At 42.1% G+C, this 19,694-nt stretch overlaps 1 protein-coding gene across 1 annotated transcript in view; it reads left to right on the top strand.

Annotated features, from left to right (window-relative positions):
• LOC307018415 (NACHT, LRR and PYD domains-containing protein 12-like) overlaps positions 1-19,694 on the top strand; it is a gene marked incomplete at its 5' end in the record, with an annotated part of 59,265 nt that overhangs the window by 5,750 nt on the left and 33,821 nt on the right. Inside the window, 2 exons of the mRNA XM_079648646.1 lie at positions 10,885-11,055; positions 12,437-12,607. Of these exons, the coding sequence (XP_079504772.1) occupies positions 10,885-11,055; positions 12,437-12,607 (342 nt within the window). The remainder of the gene's footprint in view (positions 1-10,884; positions 11,056-12,436; positions 12,608-19,694) is intronic.

Raw genomic sequence — 19,694 nt, forward strand, 5'->3', positions numbered from 1 at the left:
TAGGGAAATGTCCCAGCAGTTTAGGATAATGAAGGTTCTAATCTAATCAATTACATAGCCATTACATTTCTAACTCCTAATGACAGGAAGGCAGAAAGTGCATTATACAAATAATAATACTCATAATAATAGCAGACGGCGTTGGCCAACACACCCATCACCAGGTGCCCCCTGAACATTTCCAAAATCGGCAGTAATAACGCCTTTTGGACTCTTTGAGTTCCTGCGGATGCCTTTTGGGCTCAAGAATGCCGCCCAGACGTTCCAGCGCCTGATGGATTCGGTGCTGCGGGACCTGCCGTTCGTGTTCGTGTACCTGGACGACATCCTCGTCGCCAGTGTTTCAGTGGAGGAGCACCTGTCTCACCTCCGGGCCCTGTTCACGCGGCTCAGCGAACATGGATTGATCATCAATCCTGCAAAGTGCCAGTTCGGGGTGTCTGACATTAACTTCCTCGGGCACCGCGTCACCAAGGACGGTGCAACACCCCTGCCGGCGAAGGTGGAGGCTGTTGTGGCTTTTCCTCGCCCGCTTACAGCCCGGTCGCTGCATGAGTTCCTGGGGATGGTCACTTTCTACCACCGTTTCATCCCCCGGGCCGCCCACATCATGCGGCCATTGTATGAGGCTCTGAAAGGCAAGACCCCCGTTCAGGCGGAAGTCGCTTTCACTGAAGTTAAAGCCGCGCTGGCTTTGCTGGCGCACCCTTCATCCACGGCTCCCATCTCCATCACTACGGATGCTTCGGACTACGCAGCCGGCGCGGTGCACGAACAGTGGCTGAACGGAGCTTGGCAACCGCTCGCCTTTTTCCGCAGGCAGCTGACGCCGAGGGAACGCAAGTACAGCACTTTTGACCGGGAGCTCCTGGGTCTTTATTTGGCTGTGCGACACTTCCGTTTTCTGTTGGAAGGCCGTGAGTTCACAGCGTTTGTAGACCACAAACCGCTCATCTTCGCCATGTCAAAGGTGGCGGAGCCTTGGTCGGCACGTCAGCAGCGGCAGCTCTCCTACATTTCGGAGTTTACCACAGACATTAAACACGTGGCTGGCAAGTCAAACTCGGTTGCTGATTGTCTCTCCAGGGTCGTCATCGGAGCCGTCCAGCTGGGCCTGGATTATGTCCGTATAGCGGCGGACCAGGTCACCGACTCCGGCGTTCAGAGTCTGGAGACTGAGAGCGCTGGGCTGCGCCTGGAGGACGTGGTGTTCGGCGACGCGGGCATCACCCTTCTGTGCGACGTCTCTACGGGCCTGTCACGACCGGTCGTCCCCGCCAACTGGAGGCGTCCTGTTTTCGAGGCGGTGCACGGCTTGTCTCACCCTGGCGTTAAACCTTCAGTGCGCTTGGTGGCCGCGAAGTTTGTCTGGCGTGGGCTGAAAAAGGATGTAAGAGCTTGGACCGGGGGGTGCGTGGCTTGCCAACGCGCTAAGGTGCACCGCCACACGAAGGCCCCTTTGGAGCGGTTCCTAGTGCCAGAGAGGAGATTTTACCATGTTAACATCGACCAGGTAGATCCGTTGCCTTCCTCTCAGGGTTTTTCCTACCTCCTCACCATGGTGGATAGGACAACCCGTTGGCCGGAGGCGGTTCCTCTTGTGTCGACTTCAGCCGCTGACGTGGCTAGGGCTTTTATTGCGACGTGGGTGTGTCGTTTTGGCACCCCGTCAGACATTTCCTCGGACAGGGGCTCACAGTTCACTTCAGGGCTCTGGGGCTCGGTTGCAGACAGTTTGGGGGTCAAACTGCACAGGACTACCGCTTACCACCCCCAGGCTAACGGCCTCTGCGAGCGCTTCCATCGCTCTATGAAGGCGGCGCTTAAGGCCGGCCTTACGGACGGTAACTGGGTCGACAAGCTGCCCTGGGTATCGTTGGGCCTGAGGACCGCGCCTAAGGAGGATCTGCAGTGCTCCACGGCGGAGATGGTTTACGGTCAACCCCTGAGAGTCCCAGGGGAATTCCTACCTAAGGCAGCAGTTCCTTGGTCTCCTACGGCTCAACGGGTTTTCCTGCAAGATGCGGCGGAGGCTTTCGTTCCGGTTCCGACTTCGCAGCACTGCGCGCCGGGGTCTCAGGTGCCAGCAGAGCTATGCTTGGCTGGGCACGTTTTCATCCGCCACGACGCGCACAGGGGCCCCCTACAGCCCCCTTACGATGGACCTTTCCGGGTTTTGGAGCAGGGGGACAAGCACCTGTTGGTCGACAGGGGTGGCAAGGCAGAGACCGTCTCGGTGGACCGGGTGAAGGCTGCTCATTTGGACTTGGAGCGGCCGGTGGTGTTGGCCCGTCCACCACGACGGGGTCGACCCCCGTCTTCGATTCCCGCTACAGGTTTGTGTCCTGTGGTCCCGGTTGCCACTTTGCCGGGAACCGCACGTTCAGGAGTTGTGTTGCCTGCCCCCATACTCAGGGGTAGAGGGGGTCGGCGTGTTGTTCCTCCCCGGACTTTGTTTATCTGTGAATTCTGGGGGGGCTTGTGTGGTGACTCTAGTTAACCATAATTCACTTTTGGGTTACAGTTCCTACACGGACCTTGTTTAGTGTAACACCGGGTATTTAGGTTGCCAAGCTAGAGCTAGCAAGGCACTCTAACTTGACTCTAACTTGACTCTCATCACTGAGCACATGTTTGATATCTCTATGGCTTGATGGAAAATAAAGAGTGGAATTCCATCTTAAATACTCCGACTCCTTCTTACCGGCACTACAGTACTGTCTTAAAACCTTTCCTTGGAATATGTTATGAATTGTAAGGTGTCCTTGGCGCTTTGAAAGGCGCCCCTAAATAGAATGAATTATCATTATTATTTATTATCTGAAACTATGTAATAACTTTTAAAACCTTTTCCAGTCACTTGCCCCGTGCATTCAGCAGCAGCAGGCCATTCACTTTGATTTGATCCCGTTATGAAATGCCATAATTTCGACAATAAATAAATGCTCCATAAACGTTATCTTGCACATTTTATCTAACCATCTCCGTTTCTAACTTTCAATATATTTTAAAAGAGATCTCTCTTTCATCTGCGTGCGGGGGCGGGGCCTCAGACACGGTGCATCTCTCTCTCGCTCACAGACAGGCTGCAGCGCTGTGCAGTGTGCAAACAGTTCTGCCAGTAATGAATATTACATTTTGTGAGGAAACTTTTCCACCAATAATTCCAATAAGTATTGCAAAATGTATTCACTTCAGGTTTACGAAAGTAACTGTAATCAGATTACTTGTTTTTCAAATGTAACGCCAGCTGAATACAGTTAGCCTACGTGATTTTTGTATTCTGATTACGTAACGCCGTTACATGTATTCCGTTACAACCCAACCCTGCTTCTAGGCTACTGTCCCGCAGCTCCTGCCTCTCTGTTGGACTCTGTCGCAGCGGGGCTACTGCTGTGGAGCGGAGCGCAAACTTTAAAAACGAATTCAGGCGACCTTTCACCTCCACTTAATGAAATGCATGGTTGCAAGATAGAAATGTGAGTTATTTGATTTAGATAAACATTTTAAGTTGCAAACATGAATTAATAAGTTGTGTTGACGTAATAATGTTGGTAATTACATCAACTTAATATCGTGTGTAATTTGAACTGATTTATTCGTTAATTCTCTTAAAACTAAATTCAAGTTGTAGTAAGTAATGCAATTGGCTTGATAACTTCATTGTTCTACACCTTGAGTCAAGGATTTCAAATCCACTCCCACTTAACATGACTGGACAAGTTCTGACGGTTAAGACAAATAGAAATATATACAAAGGACATTTTAAGGTGAGTCATCTTTTGTCATTCAAATAGATAGCCTTGTAGTTGCACTGTATAGGCAAATTGCTGTTTGACCAAAATTAGCAGCCTTTGAATTGAATAGTTCTGTGAGAGGGTCCAAAGTAGTGGAGGCTACTGTGAGAGTAAAAATACTTTGGTTACTATTGTGATATCGCTTTTTATTAAAAATGAATCTCGGTGAAGCAGATCAAGGACATGCTTCTTGAGGTAGGATCGTTATTTAGAGTTGTCATTGAAATGCAAGTTGTTGGCATTCACCCATTCAGAATATATTAATTTAGGTAATTTCTCTTTTTTTCCTTTTTCAAAAATAGCACAATACAATTGAAGTACGCAGAGAACTATAGCCATCCGCTGCCTTGTCGTGTACCTTGGAGAAAAGGAAGAGGACCTTTTCAAGGAGTTTAGCGACATAATTAAAAATCTTGAAATAACATAAAATCCATACACAGTGTAAAAACACAGGACAAAAGCACTGCTCTCTGTCAGTTACATTCTGAAGCATATTGCACTTTTGGCCACACCCCAATCAATAATATCTTAGCAACGTTCAGCATGGATAGGTGTTGACAGCAATGGCATGGGAAAAGGATTGTAAAACATTTGAAAAGTGGCTTCTGCTCTTCACTTAACCAGCTCACATATTGTATGGAACCTGCAAAAAAGTAGAGAGGACACACTAAAACTTGCACGGTTGTGATTGACAAAATCTGTCCACATGCATTTAATAACTAGGCAAAGTACTCAAAAGCACCTCTGTGTGTCTTCAGGACCACATTGCCATGACGACACACACATGCAGACTCAATAGGTGAAAACAATACCAATCAATCAATCAATCAATGTTTATTTATACAGCCCAATATCACAAATGTTACATTTGTCTCAGTGGACTTCACAGTTTGTACAGAATATCAGTATGACAATACGACACCCTCTGTCCTTAGACCCTCACATCGTACAAGGAAAAACTTCCAGAGAAACCCCACAGTTTAAAGGGAAAAATGGGAGAAACCTCAGGGAGAGCAACAGAGGAGGGATCCCTCTCCCAGGACGGACAGACGTGCAATAGATGCCGTGTGTAAATTGAAAAGATAATACATTTGCAACATAGGTAGTCCAAATGTTTGGAAATGCATGTGTGTATAATAAGAAGATGAATCCACGAGTATATCCATCCAGGACTTATGATCCAGGACCACAGCCACGACTCAAGATCCAGGACTCGCGATCCATGACACAGGACCGCAGGATCATCCATGACTCCGGATCCCGGCGTATATAGACACCAAAAAGAAAGACATTTGGGGAAGCTGGGTTAATCGGAACATGAGAGTACACAGGTATAGACAGAGAGAAGGAAGAAGTAAGATGTCCCCCGACAAACTAAGCCTATATCAGCAAAACTAGGGGCTGAATCTAATCAGCCCTAACTATAAGCTTTATCAAAAAGGAAGGTCTTAAGCGCACTCTTAAAAACGGATAGGGTGTCTGCCGTCCGAACACAAACTGGAAGCTGATTCCACAAAAGTGGAGCTTGATAAGAAAAGGCTCTGGCTCCCATTGTACTTTTAGAGACTCTAGGAACAACCAACAACCCTGCATTCTTGGAACGCAATGCCCTAGTAGGACAATAGGGTATAATGAGTTCTTTAAGGTAAGATGGCGCCTGCCCATTAAGGGCTTTGTAGGCGAGAAGAAGAATTTTAAATTCTATCCTGTGTTCTATAGGGAGCCAGTGTAAGGCAGCCAGAACAGGAGTAATGTGGTCCCTTTTCCTAACTCTGGTTAGTACACGAGCTGCAGCATTTTGAATCAGCTGAAGAGACTTGACTGACTTCTTGGTACACCCTGATAATAAGGAGTTACAATAATCCAGCCTTGAAGTAACAAATGCATGGACTAGTTTCTCTGCATCGTTTTGAGGCAAGATATGCCTGATTTTTGCAATGTTACGTAGATGGAAGTAGGCGGTCCTTGAAATTGATTTTTATGTGGGTGTTAAAGGATAAATCCTGATCAAATATAACACCAAGATTCCTTACAGTCTCACTGGAGGCCAAATTAATGCCATCCATAGTTAATATATCTTTAGATAATTTGTTTCGTAGATTCTTCGGGCCAAGTACAATAACTTCAGTTTTGGTCGTGTTTAACATCAAAAAATGTAAGGTCATCCACGTTTTTAAGTCCTTGAGGCAGTCTTGAATTTTATTTAGATGATTAATTTCATCAGGCTTGATTGATAAATATAGTTGAGTATCATCCGCATAACAATGAAAGTTTACAGAATGATTCCTTATAATATTGCCTAACGGAAGCATATATAGGGTGAACAAAATAGGTCCAAGCACTGAGCCCTGTGGCACTCCATGGCTAACTTTGGTTTGCATGGAAGATTCATCGTTGACACGTACAAACAGAGCGTTCAGATAGATAGGACCTAAACCAGCCTAAAGCAGTTCCCTGTATGCCAACTAAGTGCTCTAGTCTTTGCAATAGGATATCATGGTCGATGGTATCAAATGCAGCACTAAGATCGAGCAAGACAAGAATAGAGACAAGTCCCTTGTCAGAGGCTATTAGAATGTCATTTGTGACTTTAACCAGAGCTGTCTCTGTGCTATGTTGTGTTCTAAAGCCAGACTGAAAATCTTCAAATAAATCATAGTTTCTTAAGTAATCACACAGCTGTTTTGCGACTGCTTTCTCAAGAATTTTTGAGAGGAACGGAAGATTAGAAATAGGTCTATAGTTGGCTAAAACCTCTGGATCGAGGTTGTGCTTTTTAAGAAGCGGTTTTATCACTGCTACTTTGAATGATTTTGGAACATAACCTGATAATAAAGACATATTCATAATATTTAATAAAGAAGTGCTAATTAATGGAAAAACTTCTTTTAACAGCTTAGTTGGAATCGGGTCTAAGATACACGTTGATGGTTTAGAAGAGAGAATCATTGAATTTAATTGTTCAAGGTTTATGGCTGAAAAGCATTCTAGTTTACTATCTAGTGTAATATTATTAGAACTTACGTTTCCGGGAGCTGTTGATAACACTATACTGGTCAAAGGCAAGAGGTCATTGATTTTGTTTCTAAGAGTAACAATTTTATCGTTAAAAAAGCATATAAAATCATTACTACTGAGTGCTATGGGAATAGAAGGCTCAGTCGAGCTGTGGCTCTCTGTCAGCCTGGCTACAGTGCTGAAAAGAAATCTTGCATTATTCTTATTCTCATCTATTAATGAAGAGTAGTATGCTGCTCTCGCTTTACGCAGTGCTTTCTTATATTCATTGAGTGTAATTTACCAAATTAAACGAGATTCTTCAAGTTTAGTGGAACGCCATATCCTTTCAAGTTGTCTCGACTTTTGCTTTATTTTGCGGGTTTCGGCATTATGCCATGGAGCTAATCTATGTTTTATTTTCTTCTTTTTCAAAGGAGCAACAGAGTCTAATTTTATTTGCAGCGCATCTGTAGCACTATCAACAACATGATCAATTTGGGGTGGTGTACATTTTGTATAAGTTTCCTCCCCTACATGCAGACATGCTATCGAGTTAAGTATTGGTGGAATCTCTTCCTTAAATTTGGCTATAGAACTAACAGATAGGTTTCTGCTGCAGGAGCTTTTGGCTAATGCTAAGTTACTAAGAAATGGTCGGATAAAGCAGGATTATGCGGTTCGACTAATAGTTGCTCAATTTCAATACCATAAGTCAGAACAAGGTCGAGAGTGTGATTATAGCAGTGGGTTGGTTTATTTACACTCTGACAGAAACCAACAGAATCTAATATAGAGTTAAATGCAACAGTAAGGCTATTTTTATCATCGTCAACATGAATATTAAAGTCACCTACGATAATTACTTTATCTGTTTTAAGAACCAAAGCTGATAAAAACTCAGATAATTCTGATAAGAATTCTGAATAAGGACCTGGTGCACGGTACACTGTAACAAATAAGATTGGCTGCAAAGTTTTCCAGGTCGGATGCGTAAGACTGAAAATGAGGCTTTCAAAGGAGGTATAATTTAATTTTTGTTTAGTATTGATAAGAAGTAAACTTGAGTCAAAGATTGCTGCAACTCCACCTCCTCGGCCCGTGCCTCGGGCAATATGAGTATTGATATGGCTGGGTGGAGTGGCCTCATTTATGCTGACATATTCTTCATCTCTCAACCAAGTTTCAGTGAGACAGCATATATCAACATTATAATCTGATATTAAATCATTTACCAATATTGCTTTAGATGCTAGAGATCTTATGTTTAAGAGACCACATTTAATCTTCCTGTTTTGTTGCACTGTAGTAGTTGTTAGATTTACTTTTAGTAGGTTATTATGTATGACACCTCTATTAGGTTTTACCTTAAATTGTCCTTGGGCAGACACACACATCGTTAATATTGGGTATTTTATTGGGGTCGGGATTCCTATGGATGACTGCCTAGGAGAGAGCGCAGAGAAGCGTGTAAGACTGCGACTCCGCCTCCTGGTCTCAACTCCAGTTTGTCATGGATTAAGTCACAGAGCCCTGAAATGTTTGCCGAAATGAGATTTGCACCTTCCAAAGTAGGATGAATGCCGTCTCTCTTAATCAGACCAGGTTTTCCCCAGAAGGCTGTCCAATTATTCACGAAGCCCACATTGTTTGCTGGGCACCACCTAGACAACCAGCGCTGAAATGATGACATGCGGCTATACATGTCATCATTGATCAGATTGGGGAGGGGACCAGAGAAGATTACGGTGTCCGACATTGTTTTAGCATAACTACACACCGACGCCACATTAAGTTTGGTGCATTCTGATTGGCGTAAACGAACATCATTACCACCGACGTGAATAACAATCCTACTGTATTTACGTTTATTTTTAGCCAGCAGTCTAAGATGCGCCTCAACGTCGCCCGCTCTGGCCCCCGGAATGCATGTGACTGTGGATGCTTCGGTCTCTAAATTCACGTGTCTCATAATAGAGCTACCAATAACCAGAGTTGGCTTCTCAGCGGGTGTCTCGCTGAGTGGGGAATATCTGTTAGATACGTGAATGGGCTGGTGGGGACCTGCGGGTTTCGCGTTATGCCCCTTCTGAACAGTCACCCAATCTCCCTGCTGCTCGGGAGTTGCCGGGGGACGGCTAAGAGGAGCTACCTTTTGCCGGTCCGCACCGGCTAACATGGGCTTTACTGTAGCTGAGTTATTTTCTAAGATGCGGAGCCGGGCTTCTATGGCTATGATTCCCGCCTCCAACCTAACAACTATACTACATTTAACACATGTATCGGTACCAGTAAAGGAGGTAGGGGAGTAACCAAACATGAGACAGTTAGAGCAGGAAATAGCACCCGAGGGTGGGGAAAGAGCCATGGCTAGCTATCAAGCTAAAGTAGCTACCGTTAGCAAACCCGAAAAGAGTGTAGGCAACTGTGGAGTTACAGTCGCTAAGAGAAGGAGAGTTTGTGAGTGCTTAAGCTGTAGTAACGTGTGATTACAACGTCAGGCAGTTGCCATGATCAAGAGTTTTAAAACGATCGATTAAGTTAAGATAACAAGCTATCAGCAACAGAACAGGCACACGGGATACCCGGAGATGACAACAACAACCGGAAGTTACAACATGCTTACCGCAATAGTGGTCCGTACAAGACAGTTCAAATCGTTGCTTTAGCAGCTGGTAATAATGGCTCTGAATTCGCTAAGAGTGACAGTTTAAAAAGTATGCAGTTACCTAATTCATTATCTCGTATGAGCTAACTTATTATTTAATGTGCTTCAAAAGGACATGAATATCGCCTTCATCAGTGACCGGTCCACCCCAGGATCTGACCATACGATGGCATCCATCGTGGTCGAGGGAAACAAATGAATGAGCAAGCATTCTGCGTTCAATGTGTTCATACTGTTTACAATAATGACTGTCGGCAGTGTAAACATCTTTGTTACATCTTTTGTCAAATGTATGTGTGTGATCTGCAGATTGGGGCCATTGAGAGTTTGTTTCTGTAGTTTGACAAAAACTTTACAGATTTTACATATTTGGCACTGGTTTTAAGTATGCAAAGGCCTCTAAGTTTGATGTGATGGCAGCATTTATTTGCTGTCCCCATTTCCCTTGGTAATATGGCTAATGTGTTTATTTATTATTTGTGGGGCAATTTAAATTTGTGTTAATCTTTTTTTTCAAGATTTAAATTAAGCTCAGCGCGAGTACTTTCAGGAAGACGGGTGTATATTCACTCCGCAGCTGCATATAATCAGCTTATCACAGGCGTTCTCTTTAACCCATTACATTTCACCTCAGCCAAACTATAAAATGCTTCTCCTCTCTCCTGCAGTCAGCTGTGATCCCAGGTGTTCATGCACCTTATCATATGGCATGTGTCAAATGTTCAAACTAAATGAATTCTCTCCTGACTGAAACATCATGTGTTGAAATAAACAACTGCAGTTCAAAATAAAAAGTGAATTGCCTAATGTCTTTGTCGGGGAATCAATTAATTTCTTTCTTTAAAGGCAAAAATATGAAAAAGCTAAGAAAAAAAACTATTGAATACAATATATTTTGTACACACACACACCGCAGCAGAGACACGTTCACTAAGACGAAAAACTCTATCCGGTCACAGAGATCTGCTATTTTAAATGAAAGTCAACTCATATGGACCTTAAATAAAGTCTATATTAAGAACGAAAAAAGTTTTAACATATAATTTTTTGTAAGCATGTGAGAAATGTGCGAGGGTGATGACGTCAGAGCATCGTCCTCTGGGCTGAGCCCTGGTAACGTTACACGTGCTTTTTTGTTGTTGATATTTTTCTTAAGATATTTGAAATGGCACGGTCGTAAACATTTAATTAATCCATTTGATAATATGTAATCAACTTAGGCACCCCTCCCATAAAAACAATAATCATTACAATACAAATATTCATAACTCATATTCCAATACCTGAATCATTTTGAATATTCGATGAATCATTCCCATCCCTAATTCAAACCCTGTTGAACTCTGATCAGATTATTAAACCTGGAGTTATTTCTAACAGGAACTTTGTTTTCAAAAGTAACATCATGTTTTCTTTATTCAGACTGAGGGGCTGCAGTTTGTCAGAGATCAGCTGTTCTGCTCTGATCTCAGCTCTGAAGTCCAACATCCATCTGAGAGATCTGGACCTGAGTCACAACACTCTGCAGGATTCAGGAGTGGAGCATCTGAGAGATCTTCTGGAGAGTCCAAACTCCAGACTGGAGGCTCTCAGGTCAGTTCACTGACTGCAGTTCATACAGATCTGTTTGTGTTTAGGATTTACTGAAAGAACAAATAGAATATTATTGTTATTTTGTCCACTTTGCTAATGAGTGAATATTGATCAGAGTAACAGAGAGAAGGTGAATGTGTGAGGGAGAGAGTTTGAGCTTCCACAGACTCACCCTGTGCTCCAGGAGTCAGTGGAGATGCTGTCAGTACTGATGAGCTGTGAGAGAGATGAAGGAGTTGATAAACATCTGATCAAAGTTAGAGTTCCAGATTATCAATGGATTGTTTCTACATCATCTCTGACATTAACTAGGGATGGGAGTTTGAAAGTAAATGTATGTTCGAATATTCGACCCCCAAAAAACGGTTAACCGAATATTCGAAATGTACAAATCCTCTGATATATATATATATGTTTTTAAATGTTAATTTTTTAATTTTTTTTATAATAAATACATTTTTGTTTGACGTGTAGGACTCTCCGTTAGAGTTTAATGTTCAGGGGTTAAGTTGGTGTTTGATATGTGGGGGGGCTCTCTGTGGAGGTGCGAGGGTTTATATTAAATTATTAATATATAAACAAAAGTTTTACAAATATCCAACCTTCAAATGACTATTTTAAATCAACATTGCTCTGCACACTTGCTAAAGATCATTTGTGTGGAGATCTCAGTTCATTTGTAGAGCTGCACGAGTATAGCCAGAAGTATGTGAGTGAATCTCACTGCAAACTATTTCATCATCACCAGATTCAGTGAACTCAGCTTTATGCACACACACACACACACACACACACACACACACACACACACACACACACACACACACACACACACACACACACACACACACACACACACACACACACACACTGATCGGAGAAGAGACACGTTCACTAAGACTAAAAACTCTATCCGGTCACAGAGATCTGCTATTTTAAATGAAAGTCAACTCACATGGACCTTAAATAAAGTCTATATTAAGAACGAGAAAAGTTTCAACATCTATATAGTGTTTTGTAAACATGTGCGAGGGTGATGACGTCAGAGCATCGTCCTCTGGGCTGAGCCCTGCTAACGTTACACGTGTTTTTTTGTTGTTGATATTTTTCTTAAGATATTTAAAATGGTACGGTCGTAAACATTTAATTAATCCATTTGATAATATGTAATCAACTTAGGCCCCCCTCCCATAAAAACAATAATCATTACAATACAAATATTCATAACTCATATTCCAATACCTGAATCATTTTGAATATTCGATGAATCATTCCCATCCCTAATTCAAACCCTGTTGAACTCTGATCAGATTATTAAACCTGGAGTTATTTCTAACAGGAACTTTGTTTTCTAAACTTACATCATGTTTTCTTTATTCAGACTGAGTGGCTGCAGGTTGTCAGAGATCAGCTGTTCTGCTCTGGCCTCAGCTCTGAAGTCCAACATCCATCTGAGAGATCTGGACCTGAGTCAGAACCCTCTGCAGGATTCAGGAGTGGAGCATCTGAGTTCTGCACTGAAGAGTCCAAACTGCAGACTGGAGGCTCTCAGGTCAGTTCACTGACTGCAGTTCATACAGATCTGTTTGTGTTTAGGATTTACTGAAAGAACAAATAGAATATTATTGTTATTTTGTCCACTTTGCTAATGACTGAATATTGATCAGAGTAACAAAGAGAAGGTGAATGTGTGAGGGAGAGAGTTTGAGCTTCCACAGACTCACCCTGTGCTCCAGGAGTCAGTGGAGATGCTGTCAGTACTGATGAGCTGGGAGGGAGATGAAGGAGTTGATAAACATCTGATCAAAGTTAGAGTTCCAGATTATCAGTGGATTGTTTCTCAATCATCTCTGACATTAAAACCCTGTTTAACTCTGATCAGATTATTAAACCTGGAGTTATTTCTAACAGGAACTTTGTTTTCTAAACTTACATCATGTTTTCTTTATTCAGACTGAGGAGCTGCAGATTGTCAGAGATCAGCTGTTCCGCTCTGGCCTCAGCTCTGAAGTCCAACATCCATCTGAGAGATCTGGACCTGAGTCACAACGATCTGCGGGATTCAGGAGAGAAGCTGCTGAGAGATCTTCTGGAGAGTCCAGACTGCAGACTGGAGACCCTCAGGTCAGTAAGGGGTCTCTGCTGGTTCAGCAGTATTGTATGAAACACAGGGAGGTGTTTCTCTCACTGGGGAAACAGATCAGTGATGTTACCCACTGACTGCAGGCTCTCTCATTCTTCCATCAACTAGAGAAGGCCAGCTGGAAATGCAAAGCCACACTTTAGTAATCTTCTCTCTAACAGACAGATGGTTTTACAGACGAGTGGGAAAGGTAGTCTGTTCTTTATGGGATGTTTTTAGTTTCTAATGACTGGTTACTTCCTGTCATGCAGCTGAGAGCTGTGGCAGGCAGTCGTAGTGTTTGCAGAGAAGATATGATGGGATGTAAAGCCTGAGATCAGGACTCTGAAGCTGACTCAAAGAACTAACACTTATTTTAAACTGGATCTCAAACTGTTGGATTGTGTTCATCTCTACAGGATCACAGGAGAGACGTTCAGAGCCAAGATCCAGAAGACCTGTGAGTACTGAATATCCTCCATTCAGCAATATATGAAACTCTTTGATGGAGCCCGACCTCAGAGGAAAACAACACTCTTGTTTCTCTCTCTTCATCATCTTGTCTGTTTCTCTTCATGTTTTATCATCATCATCATCATCATCCTCTCTCTCTCCTTCTCCTCTCAGGTGACAGGAAGTGAAGACACACAGAAAGGTGAGAGGTCGTACCAAGTGAAGTCTATTTATTGAGGTTTCACTACAGAATAAATTGTAGTTACTGGTCAGTGTTTTCTGGGATTCAAGAGAAATCTGCAAACTCAGGTTTTATTTGTTCACAGTTGATTTATCACGGGGCGAGTTTGAGACGTACAGAGGAGCGTGGAGGCATTTTGGAAAATATGAAAGAAGGCTGCAGACTTCCTGTTGGCTGTCCTCAACATTAAAGGAACAAAAACAATCAATTATACTTAAAGCTTTTCTTAAGAACAAAGATGTGTCACCATAACCTGAACATACATTTTTTTAAATGAAGAAATATATGTAATTATGTATCAGTTAATCTGCTGTGATCAATGTCTCACGCTCTGCTGTGATTGGCTGGTACTGCTGTCACATGTTAACTCGTTAATAATCCTTTGGACATTAACAACGGACTCAGAGGTTCCCAGTAATCTGAATACTTAGCTTTGGTCTTTGGATGTTCTGTTATTGTAGTTTGTGTTCGTTGAGCTGGAGTTGAGCTTCACTAACTCTGTTTCATAACTCCAGGCTCCAGTGTTCTTCTCACCTGAACACACACCTGGGTCTTCATACAGCTGATCCTCTAACACGACCAAACACCACTTCAATAATATCTTTATATAACCATCCTTCTTTCATTTCATGCCATGTTTGCACACGTCTGCACAGCCCTCCACTTTAAAGCAGGGCCGTTTCTTCCTATGGGCGGACTATGCGGATGCCCACCAGGGGGCCCCCAAGCTGAAAGTTCAGGTTCAGCCTCAATATATTTGGGGAGAATTCAAATGAGCCGTCTGTATTTGTAGACAGCCGAGCCCCCTCCTGTGTTCGGTGAAGCATTATATGCTTCAGAATCAAATGTAGGATATAAACACAACTAAACTGCAACGATATCAAAGCTGAGGCTTGTGTTTGTGGGGATCAATAACGTCCAAATCATCGCTGGGCTGTCAGCCAATCAGTGACGTCTGAGGAAGATGAGACATGTAAATTATACATTGTTGAGAAAATGCTGCATCTCTTGCATTATTGACGTAGAGGAGCATTATTGTTTGGCTTTTTAATATCATTTTTGGTAAGTTTCAATTGCTTGGTTTTCGTGAAATTAGCCTGTTTTCCTCTTAAAGTTTAACAGATTGATGCATTAAAGGCTTCGGGATCCCCCCCAATTGCAGTTAAAACACTGTAAAAACTAGGGCCCCCAAACAGCATCTTGCATGGGGGCCCCAAACAGCATCTTGCATGGGGCCCCCAAACAGCATCTTGCATGGGGCCCCCAAACAGCATCTTGCATAGGGCCCCCAAACAGCATCTTGCATATGGCCCCCAAACAGCATCTTGCATGGGGCCCCCAAACAGCATCTTGCATGGGGCCCCCAAACAGCATCTTGCATGGGGCCCCCAAACAGCATCTTGCATATGGCCCCCAAACAGCATCTTGCATGGGGCCCCCAAACAGCTAGAAACGGCCCTGCTTTAAAATACAACTCTGTAGTTTTACATATATTGTCATATTTTCATTCTGCTAAGTGTTGTAGCCTTTAAGGTTGTTTGTGTATTTACATTTACATTTGGTGTAGATACTTGTCTAATTATTTTTTAAATTATAAATAGTTTCTTAAAAATACTTATTTTTGTTATCTTTATATTTTTGACCTCGTATTGCAACTTATTTTCTTATGTTGTTTATGTTCGCACCTCCAGACACTAAATCTACTTCCTTGTTTGTGTAAACGTACCTGGAAATAACGGTGGTTCTGATGAGGGACTGCATTCAGAAGAACCTCTGCTATACAGTAAACTAACCTAGGATGGGGTCAGCCTAACATAAACATGAATACGTTCAGATGACAGGTTCAACCAGCAGGGATTCTGAACCAGAGGCCTTTAACACTAGGACCGCCAGAGGTCGCTTTGTACCTAAAACCGCCAACGGGTAAAATGTACCCGCTATAGATTTTCAAGGTATAATGTTCTTTTATTTATCATACAGAACAGTGAGTTTTGATCACACAGGGATGAAACTTATACCAATAGAATCTGTGGACTCTCAGCTTTTCATATGATATAGGTTGTGCAGATAGCATGAAGTTTAAAATATCGCTAAGAGTGCTGATTTAAACGCTTGGTGTTAGACTTGTGTTTTGTTTAGGTACAAATCTCTCCATTTCTCTCTATCGATATGTCTGTAATGTTCTGTTCTATGAACATATAATTGTCTACATAAATAGACGACGCGGACTACTCTCATTCCGAGTGTCCATCTTTATTCAACTGGCACGTAACCTGCACACATGCATTACGTCCTCAACGTGAGCTCAGTCATCCAAGATCTTGTATTCTCCAAGATTAAACTATCTATAACTATCTATCTGTCTATCTCTCTCTCTATCCATCTATCAATATATCTATCTATCTATCTATCTCTCTCTCTCAATCTATCTCTCTATCTATAAGTAACCGCAGTAGACAAAAGGCGTTGCTATAGCAACACGTCATGTTTAAGCTGCATTTTCTATGAGGTAAATATTACCCGCTGGCGGATATAGGTATAAATGAAAAATAACTTGGCGATATTTTCAATCTGACTTCATATTGACAATTGTTAACAACAGAGGGTGCTACATAACACAATTTCAGGAAAAGTCACAGACTGGGAGACTTTAATATGTTATTGAACAAAAGTTACATACAATCAAAAAACAGCTGCGGGTAAAATGAACCCGTTGGCGGTTCTAGTGTTAAATACTCAGGTAGAGTACAAGTACATCAAAATGGTACTTTAGTACAGTACATGAGTATATATACTTAGTTACTTCACACCGCTGTCTGTATACAGTACAGAGGTGAGAGCAGATCAGATAGTATTGATCCAGTGAGATCAAATACTCTCCTCTATCAGTTGAAGAAGCCCGTCTACAATCTACTGTTTTATAACCAAAGTATTTCCCTGTTTCTCTTCCAGGTCCCAGAGGGTTACCTGTTGACCCGTGTCCATCTCAAAATGGTCCACAGACATCTCATAATCCTGCGTTTGGGGGGGGAGACGTTCTCCCTGTAATCAAAGCACTGGTTCTCTTGGAGACGCTCTCAAAGTCTTTGAGGACAAAGTCAGAAAAAGCCAAGGAGAAGAAATGATTTGAGCTCTTCTTTGTGTTCATCACCCCAGCTTCATTTAAAGGTCTCCTATCATGCAAAAGTGACTTTGTGATGTCTGTTATACATAAACATGTGTCCCTGGTGTCAGGAGACTCACAAAGTGTCAGAAAATAAAACCCTTCTCTTTTCCTCCGTACCCAAATCTCTAATAACCGGTGAACAATGGAGCTGATCCAGATTTGCTGCGTCATGACGACACTACTAAAATGTGGGCAGGCTTACACGCGATACTTAAAGAGCAACTTGCAGGTTTTTTTTTTTACTACAATTATGCTTAACCTTGCCTGAAAATTACAATTAAAAAAGTTATTGCAAGATTTGATATGTTTTACAAGACATAAGGGCAGGAATTCAGAGGAAAAGGAGCCGTTTTGAGCTCTTCTACTGAAAACTGTTTTTTTTTTTTACGTCATACGTCAAACGCGTCATATTACGTCACATGGGGGAGCAACTTTCTCGGACTCCTTCTCCGCCCAATCCGCGGTAGTAGTTTGTAGTTGGTTTGAGCGGTTGTGATTTAGTGAGCTGGTATTTTTTCGCTAATTTTACATTGCATTTCACCACCGTGCATCCACCTCCCTGCAGCACATACTCTCCACAGCTGAAGCCTATCAAACAAAACGTTTATCAGGAAACCGTATTACATCTCTCTCCCCCCTTCGCTCCTCTCTCTCTCTCTCTCTCCCCTCCGGTACACAGAACCGTAAGACGTAGTTTGGAGTTGCATTAGGTAACGCGAGATGGCCGTTATTTCTTCTAATCCTTGGCTGCTCCTGGTCTCTTGCACGCCTAGCAGGCTCATAATTATAATCATATGCATTCGACGGCCTGTCCTCCTACAGAAAACGACCAAATAGGTCGATTGTTTAAGCAGCTTAGATTACGACCCATAGCCACGTTTTAAAGTGTAGCACCTCTAGTGGTCGTGTAAGAAATAACATGCTCCCGTTTATTCGTTTATTCACAAATTACCCTCTCTGGAAAATCCTAAATTGTAGAATAGTTTGGCCATTAACATGCTTTTTGATTAGATTTCTAGCGAGAAGTGTACATTGTACTTTTAAAATCTACGTCCAGTGGATGTGTAGGAACTATAGATTGATAGATATTTATGAAGATGAGGATAATGTGTATGCAGCTTCCATGTAAAGTTAGCGTGGGTGAAAACAGTTTTTCCGGTCTCTAAGTTTTCATAATAAAACCGGATATATTCCCCTCACTGTCACAAGATTACACAGTGATATCTGCATTACTCATCCACTAAAAAACATCAGTTTATCCTTGTTGATTACACAATATTGATTGGTTTAAATTGTGTACAATGCTTTTATGTTTTTAACCTTCAATTCAGAGAAACAAATAGTTTTGTAGGAATTTAGACACTACAGTTTCCGAAGACATTACACTACCCAGAATCGTTTGGGACTACAACATCCGCCTTGCTTTACAAACCCTGTGATAAGTCATCAAGCCCTGTGATTGGATGTTGGAGTGGCAGTGCGACAAGGTTACGCTTTGCGTCAACAGCTCTTTGAAATGGAATGGAACCACGGCAAACTTTCCAAAACTGGAATTGGACGGGTCCAGCCTCCGGGTCCAGCCCATACATCCATGGTCCATATTTTCAACCTCTTCTGTGTCAAAACTAGCATTGTGATCCATGTTTATTGATTCGTTAGACCGGCCGCTCTCCCCCATGTTACGTCTCACGTGGGGAGGTCACGTGGGGAGGTCACGTGGGGAGGCCTTTTTTATGCGGAAGTAAAAATGTCTTACAAAAATGACGCCAGATGTCACTGTAGTGTATATTTCTCTATATTTTTGGGAAAATCTAGTGTGTACATCATTTTCCTACACATTTATTCACTGGTGTCTCTAACGTGCAAGTTGCTCTTTAAGCCACGATACGATACTATCGCGATACTTAAGCCACAATACGATAGTATTGTGATTCTACGATATGCTAAGTATTTCGATACGATATATTGCAATATTGAAAATCACATGGTCATATCCATGTCTGTCTTCCCTTCTTGGTTAAAACATGTATTTGCAATATGAATAGTTTATGTAAATAACCCAATGTGTGTTATTAGAACCTGAAAAGGAGATGGCATTGTTTTTGTTGCTTTCATTGTGATTGTATTAATGTCTTAACGTAACTTCCTGTTTTATATACGACCATCTTTCGGAGGGATATGCTACAGTTTATATAATAAAATATCGATACTTGGCATCCGTGTATCGATACAACATCGCCACGCAAAGTATCGCGATACTATGCTGTAAAGATTATTTCCCCCACCCCTAATAGACATGTTTTTTTATATATTTTTTATATATCTGAGACCCATAATATTTCAAAAAATAGCATAATAGGACACTTTTAATATCCAATCAAATGTTCCCGTTGATTTGTAACTCTTCTAAAGGAGCTCTGCCTGGTGTCATTGAAACTGTGCTAAAGCTTTGTGTGCATGTCGTCTTTATGACATGTGATCAGATATGGTTGAAACCTTGAAGATGTTTTCTCTTCCTAACTGCTACAGGATGTGTATTTTGTTAATTGTGCCATTTCAAAAAAAAAAAAAAAAAAGTATCTTTAATATTTGTTTGTATGCTCCTTAATTAACGTTAAACTGTCTTTGGCTCTTTTCTGCTGTGATAAATGTAAAGG

The sequence above is a fragment of the Notothenia rossii genome (genome assembly GCF_949606895.1).
Source record: "Notothenia rossii genome assembly, chromosome: 9".
Taxonomy (NCBI): Eukaryota; Metazoa; Chordata; class Actinopteri; order Perciformes; family Nototheniidae; genus Notothenia; species Notothenia rossii.